This window comes from Myotis myotis, unplaced genomic scaffold (assembly GCF_014108235.1).
Source record: "Myotis myotis isolate mMyoMyo1 unplaced genomic scaffold, mMyoMyo1.p scaffold_m19_p_18, whole genome shotgun sequence".
Classification (NCBI taxonomy): Eukaryota; Metazoa; Chordata; class Mammalia; order Chiroptera; family Vespertilionidae; genus Myotis; species Myotis myotis.
In genome coordinates this window covers 17,752,849-17,765,847 of record NW_023416322.1, presented here as the reverse complement: position 1 = coordinate 17,765,847, position 12,999 = coordinate 17,752,849, and the positions used below count along the sequence as shown (strand labels likewise).

At 47.0% G+C, this 12,999-nt stretch overlaps 1 protein-coding gene across 3 annotated transcripts in view; it reads right to left on the bottom strand.

The window, feature by feature from the left end:
* NIBAN1 (niban apoptosis regulator 1) overlaps nucleotides 1-12,999 on the bottom strand; it is a 126,985-nt gene that overhangs the window by 54,507 nt on the left and 59,479 nt on the right. For all 3 annotated transcript variants that reach the window (XM_036342821.1, XM_036342823.1, XM_036342822.1), the window contains one exon: nucleotides 11,146-11,313. In XM_036342821.1, coding sequence (XP_036198714.1) covers nucleotides 11,146-11,313 — 168 coding nt within the window. The remainder of the gene's footprint in view (nucleotides 1-11,145; nucleotides 11,314-12,999) is intronic.

The window sequence follows — 12,999 nt, the reverse complement described above, 5'->3', positions numbered from 1 at the left end:
TCTATCCACTGAGCCAAACCAGTCAGGGTCCAGTTTCTAACGGAGAGCTGTTCTTTCGATTCTAACTCAGATTGTGTTGTTTTTAATCCTTACCTGAGGATATGTGTTTAGTGTTGATTTTTTTTTCCTTTTAGAGAGAGAGAGAGAGAGAGAGGAAAAGAAAGAAACATTGATGTGAGAAACATAGATCAGTTGCCTGCTGTACACACCCAGACCAGGGGATCAAACTTGCAACCTAGGTATGTATCCTGACCAGGAATCAAACCCGCCACCTTTTGGTGTATGGGACGGCACTCCAACCAACTGAGCTACCTGCCTAGAGCTCTTAGATTATTTTGAGAGATTAAAATGATTTAAGTAAATCCATAAGTATAAATAATATGTTTGGGTAATACATTTGACTAAAACATGTTTGGATCTATTATTTCAGCTTGATTGAGGGGTACTGGACATGTAAAATGACAAGATATTTAAAATATGCATCTTGGTGATTTGATATACATATACATTGTGAAAGGATTCCCCCATCTAGTTAATTAACTCATCCATCGCCATAAGCATTTACCTTTTCGGGGGTGGGGGGGTGGGGCTGAGGACATTTAAGTTCTTCTCTCAGCAAATTTCAATTATACAGTACAACCTCATCAATATAGTCACCATGTTTACATTAGCTCCTCAGACCTCGTTCATCTTATAACTGAAACTTTGTGCCCTGTTACCAACCTCTCCCTATTTCTTTCACACCCCAATCCCAGCAAACACTTTCTACTCAGTTTCCATGGCTTGACTTTTCTATGGCTTAGACTCCATGTATAAGTGATATCATGCAGTACTTGTTTTTCTCTGTCTGGCTTATTTTAGGTCTATTCTTTTTAAAGTATTCCAGCCCATGTCCTCACAAGCAGTATAATCTTCCTAAAAACGAATTCGTTGTTATTTAAGTTGTATAAAACCATATATAGTTTGCATTTTACACTATACAAAATTGAACCAGTAAATAAGGCACATCATCAAATATTTTATCTTCAGAGCATACCTAAACTAAAAGATTTACTCGTGTTTAGCTGAACAAAATACCGACTTACACTTACTCTCCTTACCAAGAAACCAGACCTATCCCCAGTCTCAGATGACCTCAAGTGAATAGCTCTGGGCTTGCTTCACTTTGGATTATGTAAATGTATCACTAGAGCAGTTTGATTTAATAGTATGTGTTTTAAATGACAAATAGATGAAAACGTCTTTTTAAAAGTACTGCTGAAAAGACAATATGATACATACAATTGAAACTGATGTCAAGAACCAGGTGTCGCCTGACCAGTTTGGCTCAGTGGATAGAGCATCGGCCTGCGGACTGAAGGGTCCCAGGTTCGATTCCGGTCAAGGGCATGTACCTTGGTTGCAGGCACATCCCCAGTGGGGAGTGTGCAGGAGGCAGTTGATCGATGTTTCTCTCTCACCAATGTTTCTAACTTTCTATCCCTCTCCCTTCCTCTCTGTAAAAAAAATCAATAAAATATATTTTAAAAAAGGGGAAAACACTACAAAGTTAAAAAAAAAAAAAAAAAAGAACCAGGTGTCAGGACAACTGGTCCTATCCCTGTAACTAGCTATCACCTTGGGCAAGTAAGTGCCTCTTTGAACCTTAATCATTAATCAACTCGGAGGGGCTGGAACAGGTAACCAATAAGTTCCCTTCCAAATTTAGAGTTTTATGAACAGTAAGCAAGGGTCAGAGAGGGGAAGTGATAACTTCTTAAGAGAAAAGGGCATACTCACAAAGGGACAGAGGGCAATATTTATAATTTGTAGAGCATTAATTGTGTGAGGCTAAGAGCATAGACTAAACTTAAGGAAAGAATGTAGTCTCTGAGCACAGAAAATCCTTTGAAGAATTTTGTCTGGGACAGTCATATGGAAACTGGAATTAAACAGTGACTTAGAAAGTATCATTACTTATAATGCATAGAGGTTTTTATGCACCACAACAAAAGTACACTATAGAACACCTTTTGTAAGTAAAAGCATACAAAGAGGTATTTATAAAAATTATACTTTTATTTATCTATGTCCAAACAATATTCATTTGTAGTGAAGTGCTCCAAATAGCTAGAATTTTCTAACTCATAGACGTGTCTATAAAAATGAGCACGTACCACAATTTCAGAAGTATGTTTTCATATAAAATAAAATTCATTGTATATTTTCAGCTAAAATTAATAGGTGCCCACATCAGACACTGAGTCCCTCAAATAATGAACTTGCTTCACAGATGATGATGATGGGCTGAGAAGATACTGCTCTGAGTAGAAATTCAATTAGTGAAAATAGATTTGAGATCTGCTGTTGAGTGCTGAAGAGTACAGAACATTGTGCTCAAATGAACATGCCAGAAAGGATTTGCTCAAATTTGCATTGCGAGATCCTTTTGTGTTTTAAAATTCATTTTGATTCAATATTGAACTAAATCGTGCAAGTGTCAAAATTAAATGTAATAAAGGCATTTGATTTAACATGGGATTTCTGGGATAAGAGCTCAGGCATATAATCTCAACAGCAACTGATTCCAGAGTTTAATCACTGTTTTAAGACTCACTCCATCACAAGCACTCTAGAATGTCATAATTGTCATGGGAGATTGAACAGTCATCTTGAAGTAGAGGCTTGCAGAGTGTCATTTTATGATTGTGTTCTTTTCATCAAAATCCTCTGGGCCCTTGCCAGTTTGGCTCAGTGATAAAAGCGTCAGACCATGGACTGAAGGGTCCTGGGTTCAATTCCGGTCAAGGTTCTGGTTGCAGGCTCCATCCCCAGCCTGGTCATGGTGCATGTGGGAGGCAACCAATCAATGTCAATGTATCTCTCCTCCTACTTGCCACTCTCTCTAAAATTCAATGGAAATATCCTTGAGTGAGGATAAACAACAACAACAAAAAAATCCTCTGGGCTCTTCTTTTATACTATTTTTCTTTCAACCCACGTGCCTTATGCTTCCCAGATATTCTACTGTCTCTTCTTCTTCAGTGTTCATGGTGATGGGGACACTCGCATTCATTGGCTTAATGGTCGTCCTAGCTGTCCTTCAAGCACAGTGCTGCTGAACAAAACTTGGCAGCATTCCATCTCCTCTCCAGAATCACCATTCATCCAGTGGATGGTGACATATTTTGCAATATTGGGGGACCAGGCGGCCAAGTCCCGAAGGACTTCCTGGATGGTGACATATTGACAAACTCTTTACTCACTCATGCCAATGTGTGTATCAATTAGGCCAGCGGGTCTCAACCTGTGGGTCTCAACCCCTTTGGGGGTCGAACGACCCTTTCACAGGGGTTGCATAAGGCCATCGGAAAACACATATATAATTACATATTATTTTTGTGATTAATCATTATGCTTTAATTATGTTCAATTTGTAACAATGAAAATACATCCTGCATATCAGATATTTACATGACAATTCATAACAATAGCAACATTACAGTGATGAAGTAGCAACGAAAATAATGTTATGGTTGGGGGTCACCACAACATGAAGAACTGTATTAAAGGGTCGCGGCATTAGGAAGGTTGAGAACCACTGAATTAGGACAAACCACATCCTATCTAATAAAAGAGAAACATGGTAATTAGTGTACGACCGCTACCCTTCCCATTGGCTAATCAGGGCAATATGCAAATTAACTGCCAGCCAAGATGGCGGCCGGCAGCCAGGCAGCTTGAAACTAACATGAGGCTTGCTTGCTTCAGTGACAGAGGACTCCAACGTTCCCCGCCTGCCGCTGCAGGCCTCTGAGCTGCAACTCTAAGCAACTATGTAACAAATATAGAAGCTAAACAAAACCCCAGAAACCTGCTTTAGTCCGCCGGGCTTCAGCCAGCAGGATCGCAACATTGTAAGCAAAGGCCAGAAACCTACTTTCAGCAGCGGAGGCCTAAGAGCTGGAGCCAAGCCTCAAAGCTAAAGCTGGCCCAGAATAAAAAAAAAAAAGAAAAGAAAAAAAGGAGTGGTTGGGAGCTTCAGTCACCCCCAGCCTGAAAACAGCCCTCAGCCCCTCACCCAGACTGGCCAGGCACCCCTGTGGGGACCCCCACCCTGAAGGGTGTGTGACCAGCTGCAAACAGCCATCATCCCCTCACCCAGGCTGGCCAGGCACCCCAGTGGGGACCCCCACCCTGATCCAGGACACCCTTCAGGGCAAACCAGCCGGCACCCACCCGTGCACCAGACCTCTACCCTATATAGTAAAAGGGTAATATGCCTCCCGGCACCGGGATCAGCGTGACAGGGGGCAGCGCCCAAACCCCCTGATCGCCCTGCGGCTCTGTGTGTGACAGGGGGCGGGGCCACAACCTCCCTATCCACCCTGCTCTGTTCGTGACAGGGGAAGGCGCCCCAACCTCCTGATCAGCCCAGCTCTGTGCCTGATAGGAGGGAGCTCCCAAACCCCCTGATCGCCCTGTGGCTCTGTGTGTGACAGGGTGCGGCACCCCAACCCCCCCACCCCACGGGCCCTGCTCTGTGTGTGACGGGGTAGAGCCATAACCTCCCCATCGGCCCTGCCCTGAGGGTGAGAGTGGCGGTGCCCCAACCCCCTGATCAGCCCTGCTCTGTGGGTGATAGAGGGCGGCGCCCCAACCCCCTGATGGGCCCTGCTCTGTGCGTGACAGGGGGTGGCGCCGCAACCTCCCCATCGACCCTGCCTTGAGTGTGACTGGGGGCGGTGCCCCAACCCCCCAATCGTCCCTACACTGAGCATGACTGAGGGTGGCATCACAACCTCCCAATTGCCCTGCTCTGTGCATGACAGGGGGTGGCGCCCCAACTCCCCAATCGGCCCTGCTCTGAGCCCGACCAGGGACTGCACCTAGGGATTGGGCCTGCCCTCTGCCACCCGGGAGCAGGCCTAAGCCAGCAGGTCGTTATCTCCCGAGGGGTCCCAGACTGTGAGAGGGCACAGGCCGGGCTGAGGGACCCCCTTCCCCCCGAGTGCACAAATTTTTGTGCACCGGGCCTCTAGTTTATTTATAACTGTCATCCCCAAAATCCTACTTAAATTCTGAAATCAGCTTGACTTTAGTACTAAGTTACTAAGTCACTCGTGTCTTCAAATCATTTTATGAAACACGAGATATCTGACCGCTACAGGGGGATACAAAGGTTGTCACGAGATTTCCCTTGAGGCACTTGGATAGAGTTAGAGGAATAGGACCACTAGGCAAGAAAAGGAATCATGTAAAGCAGAATGTAGTGAGTATTTGATCAGTGGGGCAGATAATAGGTGCTAGAAACTTCGCCTCCATGGTAGGGGTCAGACTATAAAGCTTGTTCTCTTGAAGAAGCAAGATAATTTGAAAAAGTGAGGAGTGGGTGTTCCAGCTGTATTAAAAGGCCAAAGACGTGCCCATAAAACTTCCACTGGACTTGGGCAGGAGGGGTGGTGCAGCAAGGTTGGGGAAAGGAGGCTTATGCTGGAGAACAGTAGGAAACCAGACACAACCACTCAGTCCTTCAGAATGAAGTGTTCCATCTTTTGGACAGTAGCAGTGCCACTGAAAGATTTTAATCAGAAATTGTGTTTAAAGATGATTTATCTGCCACATGTAGAAGGAGATGGCAGTAACTGGCAAAAGAAAGATCAACTAAAAAAAAGGAAGCCTTATGGGAATGTTTTATATGAGTCCCAAAGTAGGGCAGTGGCAAGGAAATACAGAAGAGATGCTGGCAACTGAGTATGAAGAGGGTGAGTCAGAGAGCCTGAGTCACCGAATTTCACAAGGGCTCTGTATTCCTAATAAATATGTTTCTTAAAGTTTCAATAGTAAATTCCCAGATCCACGTAGTGAGTGAATACGTTAGTACTTAACACAAAAGCACCAATCCGTTTTGCTTGAATGCTTCGATTTTGAGTGCAAACATCTTTAAGCGGCACCAACACGCATGCCCCCAGCTTTTTCCTGCATGGGCGTGTTTGCAAATCTACCTAAGGATGGAGGGTGGACATATCTCAGAGCCTGTACCAGGCGTCAGGCCCTTGGCCAATGGCCAGCGATACAGAGAGAGAAGACAGCCTGTGCCTTCTTCACAGTCATCCGGGTCCCACTTGTGTCTCCACAGCAGATTGTGCTCCCGCTTCCCAACCTTGCCCGGGCGTCTAAGAGACTTCCTCGCCTGGCTGTCCCAGATGTCTCCTTCTCAACATCTGCAATACTGGACATCAGCCGCTTTCCCGGGAACCTACTCCTTCTCCCGCAAGGTCTCCACCGCAGAGAACGGCAGAAAGGAGGGCTCTTCCTTGGGTTGCCGGCCTACCTCCCCACATTATCTACCCTTAATTTCTGTTGATTCCGCTTCCTGGATGTCTCTCTGGTCCAGCCACCTTTCGCCATCTCTACAGTCGCCTCTTCAGTGCAAGCTACCACTATCTGTTGCCTGACAAGGCTTCCTAAGTGGCCTCCTGGCACCCCAGCCTGCAAGCCTCCCACCCACTGACCACACACCAGCCAGTGTGACCTTTCTAAAATGAATATATGACTGAGTTGCTTATCTGCTTGAAACCCTTTAATGGTTTCCTGCTGCTGCTGTTAGAATCAAGTGCAAATCCCTTAATATGCATTGCAAAGCCCTTTACAACCTGGATCACGCCCATCTTCCCATCCTCACTTGGCTTCTCTCTCCTCTCTAAGCACCAGTCCCACAAAATCCTTTCCGTTCCGCTAATGGTCCATGCTCTGACTCTCTTCCTGGCCCCCACCTATCCTATTCTGCCTGCCAGAAACACTTTCCCCCTTTCCTGCAAGTTCCCATGCCAAGAAATGATTACCCTCAGCTGCAAGGACAGGTGAACGTTAATAATGGCCATTATTCCACATTGCATGTGTTCAGCCCTCTACATTTGCTAAGAGTTTTAACTATATCCCTCTAAACTACAATGTGGTATAAATACAATATTTTGCAAACAAAATGCTGAAGAATAGGACTGAATTTGGGGCATCAGAACCATCTTGGAATACCGTGGTTTTATGTAAGTTCCCGTTTTGTGGCAGTGGACATTTAGAGCCCGGCCTTCCCTCATCGGAGACAAGGGATTTCAGAGTAATTCCAAAAGGGCAAGTCAGCAGGTGCTCTAGGCACATGTCATGCAATGAGTTGGCTATTTAGCCCAGTGTGTTGGAGAAAATGTTCCTGCTCAAGATGAATTGTGGAGTTTTATTATGGCTGTTCAATGAAGAGGTGCCAGAAGTAACACACACACCTCTGTGCTCCTTAGACGTGTAAATCATCTTTGAGGCAGCCAGAGGCAGCTTCCTCTCTTGAAGGAAGAAGGAACAGAGAGCCATCTCTCTCCTTACCTAACTTACGACATTTTGTCCAAGAACAGACTGTAATCAGGCCCTTTGTCGGGGTTAAATAGGAAATGAACCCAACCCACAAGGAGAAACAAGAGAAGCAGTTCTGGATTCAAAATAAATTGGACATAGATGCTGAGTCCAGTTTGAACCCAGAACTTCCGGGGCAAGTGGGCTGCGTTGTGGTGGGATTTGAGCACTAAGGGACATTTGCTGGGAACTGACATCCTTGGTGGAACTTATTAGGAAGGCAATGAAATGATCTCCCCTCGAATATCCCTTGAGGGCTTTATGCTACAGTGTCAGACAGAGAAATACAACACTGTAGGATCTCACTTATATTTGAGATCTTAAAAATAAAAAACCAAACTCATAGAAACAGAGAACAGATTGGTAGCTGCAGAAGCAGGGGGTAGAAGGTGGAGGAAATGAGTGAAAGGGGGTCAAAGGTATAAATTTCCAATTATACAATGCATTCTGGGGGTGTAATATGTGACAGGTGACCACAGTTGACAATACTGTATTGTATATTAAATGCTGCTAAGAGAGTAGATCAGCCGTGGGCAAACTACGGCCCACGGGCCGGATCAGCCCATTTGAAATGAATAAAACTAAAAAAAAAAAAAAAGACCGTACCCTTTTATGTAATTATGTTTACTTTGAATTTATATTAGTTCACACAAACACTCCATCCATGCTTTTGTTCCGGCCCTCCGGTCCACTTTAAGAACCCATTGTGCCCTCAAGTCAAAAAGTTTGCCCACCCCTAGAGTAGATCCTAAAAGTTCTCATCACAAGACAAAATTATAAGTATGTGAGGTGATAGACGTTAACTAAAATTTTTGTGGTGATCATTTTGTACTATATACATATATCAAATCATGATGTCATACCCCTTAAAAGAATACAATATTATAAGTCAACTAGAGGCCCAGTGCACAAATTTGTGCACAGGTGGGGTCAGGCCAGATTGGGCTGGGCCTATCGGGAGTAGGAGATGGTGGAGGTTGCCAGCCAGCCCACCCTGATTGGGCCTGATCAGGGCCAGTGACTGGGGGAAGGGGCCACGGGTGATTGGCCAGCAGGCCTACCCTCAATTGAGGTTGGGGGCCAATTGGGGGCTGGGCCTGCCATGGGGAAGTGCTGTGTGCAGTGGGCCGGATGGCCCCATCCCTGAATGTGGTGGGGGTGCCGATGGGGGGGCGAGCAGCCTGAGGGCAGGGCCATGGGTGGTTAGCTGGATGGCCCTGCCCCTGATCAGGGTGGGGGACCGATCTGGGTGGGCCAGGCAGGGGGAGGGGCTCCAGACCAATCAGGGTGGTGGGGGCCCATAGGGGTCAGGGCTGGCTGGGGGGAGGGGCTGCAGGAGGTTGGCTGGCCAGCCTTGCCCACTATTGGGGAGGGGTGGGTGGGGGGAGGGGGCTGCAGGGGGTTGCCAGGCTGGTCCTGGCCCCTACTGGGGTGGGGGGTGTGCTCAGGGATGGGTTGGCCTGGGGGAGGGGCTGTGGGCCTATCAGTGGTGGGGTGGGCTGGCCGGGCGGGGGCGGGGGAGGGGTGGGGGGGAGTGAGGGGGCTTTTTGGCCTGGCGGTCCTGCTCTTGATCGAGGTGGGAGAGTTCAATTAGGGGCGGACAGGCAGGGGGAAGGGGCCACGAAGTTGGCCGGCCAGCCCCACCCCCTAATCAGGCCGGTTTGCTGGCCACAGTGGGTGTCATAGCGACCAGTCGTTACAGTCGTTATGGCTGTTACAGTTGCTGGCTTTTTATATGTATAGATTATATCTCAATAAAACTGGGGGGAGGGGAAGATCCCTGAGGACTTGTGAGTGGATGGGATCAACAGTAGCCCAGCCTCCGCTGCTAGAATATTGCAGACCTACTTCTCAACAGAGGTGCCTGGTGGCCTGAGCCAATGGCGCCAGAGAAGCAGGGGGACAGCACTGACTCTCGTTACCTGGGGCAGAAGTCAGCAGCCTCCTGAAGGCCCCTCAGGGTTCCTGGCCTGTATCACAGCCCTAATATTACATCTATTTATAAACTCTTCTGGTCACCATGAAATGAATAATAGTTAACTAGGAGTCTGCGAAACCTCTCACTGAATAACAGGTAGAGATGGAAACAAATTTTAAAAAATGATTCCATGAAGATGAGTGGTGCTTTGTGCTGTCAAAAACACAGACACAGAGGAGAGAAGGGAAAGACCCATGAGCTCATCGGCACGGGACAGGCAAGGACCGTTCCCTACAGTGTTTTGATGGTCCCTGGCTTGGATTAGAGCTACTGCCAAGTCACATTAAGCCGGCATGAAGCATCAGTGAGGAAAAGAGGCTTCTGGACAGAGGAATGCGACAGAGAAGCAGGGCAATGTGACTAGACCTCATTATCTTAGTGCCTTTGAGAGCATACTGGAGAGCAGAGCTGGTTTGAATCGACTCAAACCTACCATAAATGGAGTCTAAAGGCAGGCTAGCAACTCCCCAGAGAAATTCCTATTATGTCCATGGAAGGGGAATGAAGCAAGTCCCATCTGGCTGGGCCCAGAATATCCTTTGCTTAGGGAAGCTTGCGGTGGTTGCATTTAGTGCCGAAGGCATGTCTGTACTAGATCGAGCCCGGACACAGAGGTGGAAGCGCACTGGAAAATGAGCCAGATAGAGCAGGCGGTGCCGGGCAAGCCTTTGTCTCTAAGACATCTAAACCACAAGGCCAGATATTAAGTAGGTATCATTTTTATAAAGTCCCCAACTGATTATGAGACAATATTATGACTAATGTTGCTCAGAGTTGCTATAGCAAAATACAGTGACTTGATCTTTTTCCATTGGTCTATCCATACGCAAGCTAACATCAAAAACTGGCTGGTGATTTTTTTTTTTCTCTGTGGGGCTGACACTCTCGGGGAAACCCCAGAACTTTAAAGTAAGTGCACAATGAAACTGGCCCTATTAGGAAATAAAGGCACAGGGGAGTGAGGTGACAACTCCAGTGTTACCTGCTCAAGAGACTGAAGTACTGGGCTCCCCTCTTCGCGATGTAGTGACCTCTAGCTACTCTCTACCACATTAACTTTCAGAACTAAGTTATCTTGTGAAGTAGCTGTAACTGGAGGCTTCATGGAGTCCAGAAAACCAGCATTCACATCCATTCAGCAAAGGCGTGACATATTAGAGCGAAAAGTCTTTATTCTAGACATACATTACATCCATACCTTGAGCACAGTGGTCTGAAGCTACACTGCTACAGGTGTGGTCCATGAACCTGCGGTACCATCAGCCCTGACAGTTTGTCAGAAGAACAAAATATAGGGCCTGCAACAGACCCAGTCCATCCAAATAGCTGAGAATGGAGCCCCCAAATCTGCATTTAAGTTCTCTAGGTCAGTGGTCGCCAACCGGTGATCCGCGGACCACTGGGGCCCGTGAGGTCCGAAGGTTGGCGACCGCCGCTCTAGGTGATTCTTATGCATCTTAAAGTTTTGAGTAACCAGTATTCTAAAATAAAGAAGGGAATAAACAATAAGTATCATAAGGACTAGGATATTGCCAGGGACAAGTGACATGTTCTTGCTGTCATTCAGACTTTTAATAATCAGGGAAAAGGAGGAGGATGAATCAAATGCAAAATTACATGTGTGAAGAAGGCGCCTCAAATGCGTGCCTACAGGTGCGATCAGATACCTGCTCCACATTCTGTCTCACCGAGGCCTCTGGACCGGGCTAAGCAGCCAGCACGTTGGCCTCGCTCCCTGAGGGCAAGACTCTTGCTTAGCTTGGGGACAAGAGGGCAGGGGTGCATACCCTGGTTCAGATGCCGGATGCAGTCACTCAGGACAGCGTGGAGCTTCTTCTGCTCAGCGGCCTCCTGGAAGCAGAAGTAGCCGTGCCTGAGGAATGGCTGCCACAGGTACACGGGGAAATCCTTCGGCAGGACCACAAAGGGCGGGGTGCTCTCCTTCTCATTGGACGCTACGGAAATATTGAAAACACAAACATGTTTTGTACTGTGCATCTGTTATTTAAAATACTTATTTCAGGCTGTGAAGGGAACTCTCTAGAGCAGGCCATGGGATGGAAAGGTGGTGAGAGATGTCTAGGGGAGGAGGGACTGAGAGTCCAGGCTCCTCCCACATCTCTCCACCAGCTTCACCTGTCTCACACCAGCAGGTGGCCTCACCTCCTACCCACAGGGACAAGCAAGGCCATCAGACACTATCTTTCCCAACTTCCTCACATCAACGAAATGCAACAACAGAGCTCCCTCTTCCCTAGTGGTCCTCTGCAAGCCACTCTGTCCAGCTGTGCAGACCGCGCCCCTTCTCTCTCCCAGGCCCCGGGTCACCAGGTCTGTTCTGGGCCCTGCACTCTCCCCCTTCTCCCTGTCACTTGTTGTCTTCCTTCCATCAACCCCTGTTCTCACCTCAGTCTGGTTCCTGCCGCTCCAGCCCAGAAACCAAATCGCTGAGGTCACTAACGTCCCCCTGACGGCCAGGCTGTGGCTCCTTCTTTATTATCTATCCCTTGAACATGATCTGAAACGTCTGTTGCTGCTAACCACATCTTCTTCTGGAAACATTCTCTTCCCATGACTTCCAGGAGCTCGCCTCTCCTGGTGTCCTTCCTGCTTTTTAAAAACTGCTTCTTCTTTGTCACCTTTTCGGGTTCCTCTGCACCTTCTCTCCAGCCCCCAGTTACGTGTTGGTGCTCGTTCCCTGTTCTGTACTGGTTTCCACTCTCCGTCTCCACTCTCCCCAGGTGTGGTCATTGACTCCACGACTTTGCATAGCATTTCTGCAGTTCATAGTAACGTTCCCCCTTCCCTTCCATCATGATTTTCCACAGAAAATTCTCATTCATCCTTCAAAAGTCCATTCAACAGCTCCCTGCCCTGGGGTACCTTTGTTGACACCTCCCTCTGCCACCAGACAGACGTGGGTGCTCCCTACCTTGTTCTCCCAAAAGATTGTAATGATCTGTTTCCATGTCTGGCACCCACACTCAGGGTGAGGGGCACCGGCTCAGATAAGCTTCCTCACTGATTCTCCCCAGGAAGCTACACCACTGCCCTAGGGCCCCCAGAAGATGGAGACTGCATCTGACATATCTTTGTATCCTCAGCACATGGCACAGTCATGGAATTTAGTAGATGCTGAACTATAGCTTGTTGAATGAATAAATGTGCTACATTGTCCCAGGACATTTTAAAAGCCTTAAACAATGGGGACTTTTACCTCTTCCCTCAAAATCAATTCCCAGAGACTCACGTAAAGCCACCCCGCTCAGATCCTGTTAGTCTCTAGCTACCTCTCATTTAACCTTTTACAGAAATTTTCCAGATGCCATTAGTCTGAATTCTTTTCTGAGTTGAGTCACAAGGATATCTATCACAAACGATCTACTGTAGAATGTTCTATTTTTAAAACTCAGAAGGCCACAGATATAATGAAAAAAAAAAAAATGTCATTGAAATGCCCCAATCCGAAGCCCTGAACCAAATGGCATTTAGTCACACAGGACTCGTGTTTTTTATTCCTTTTCATTCCTTCCGATATGATATCAACAATAAATCAATAAGTGTATTGTGTGTTCTGAATGATTTCATTGGAAAGCCCTTTTGGAGAGATTCTGAAGGGTCGGCATGTTGATATTCCCATC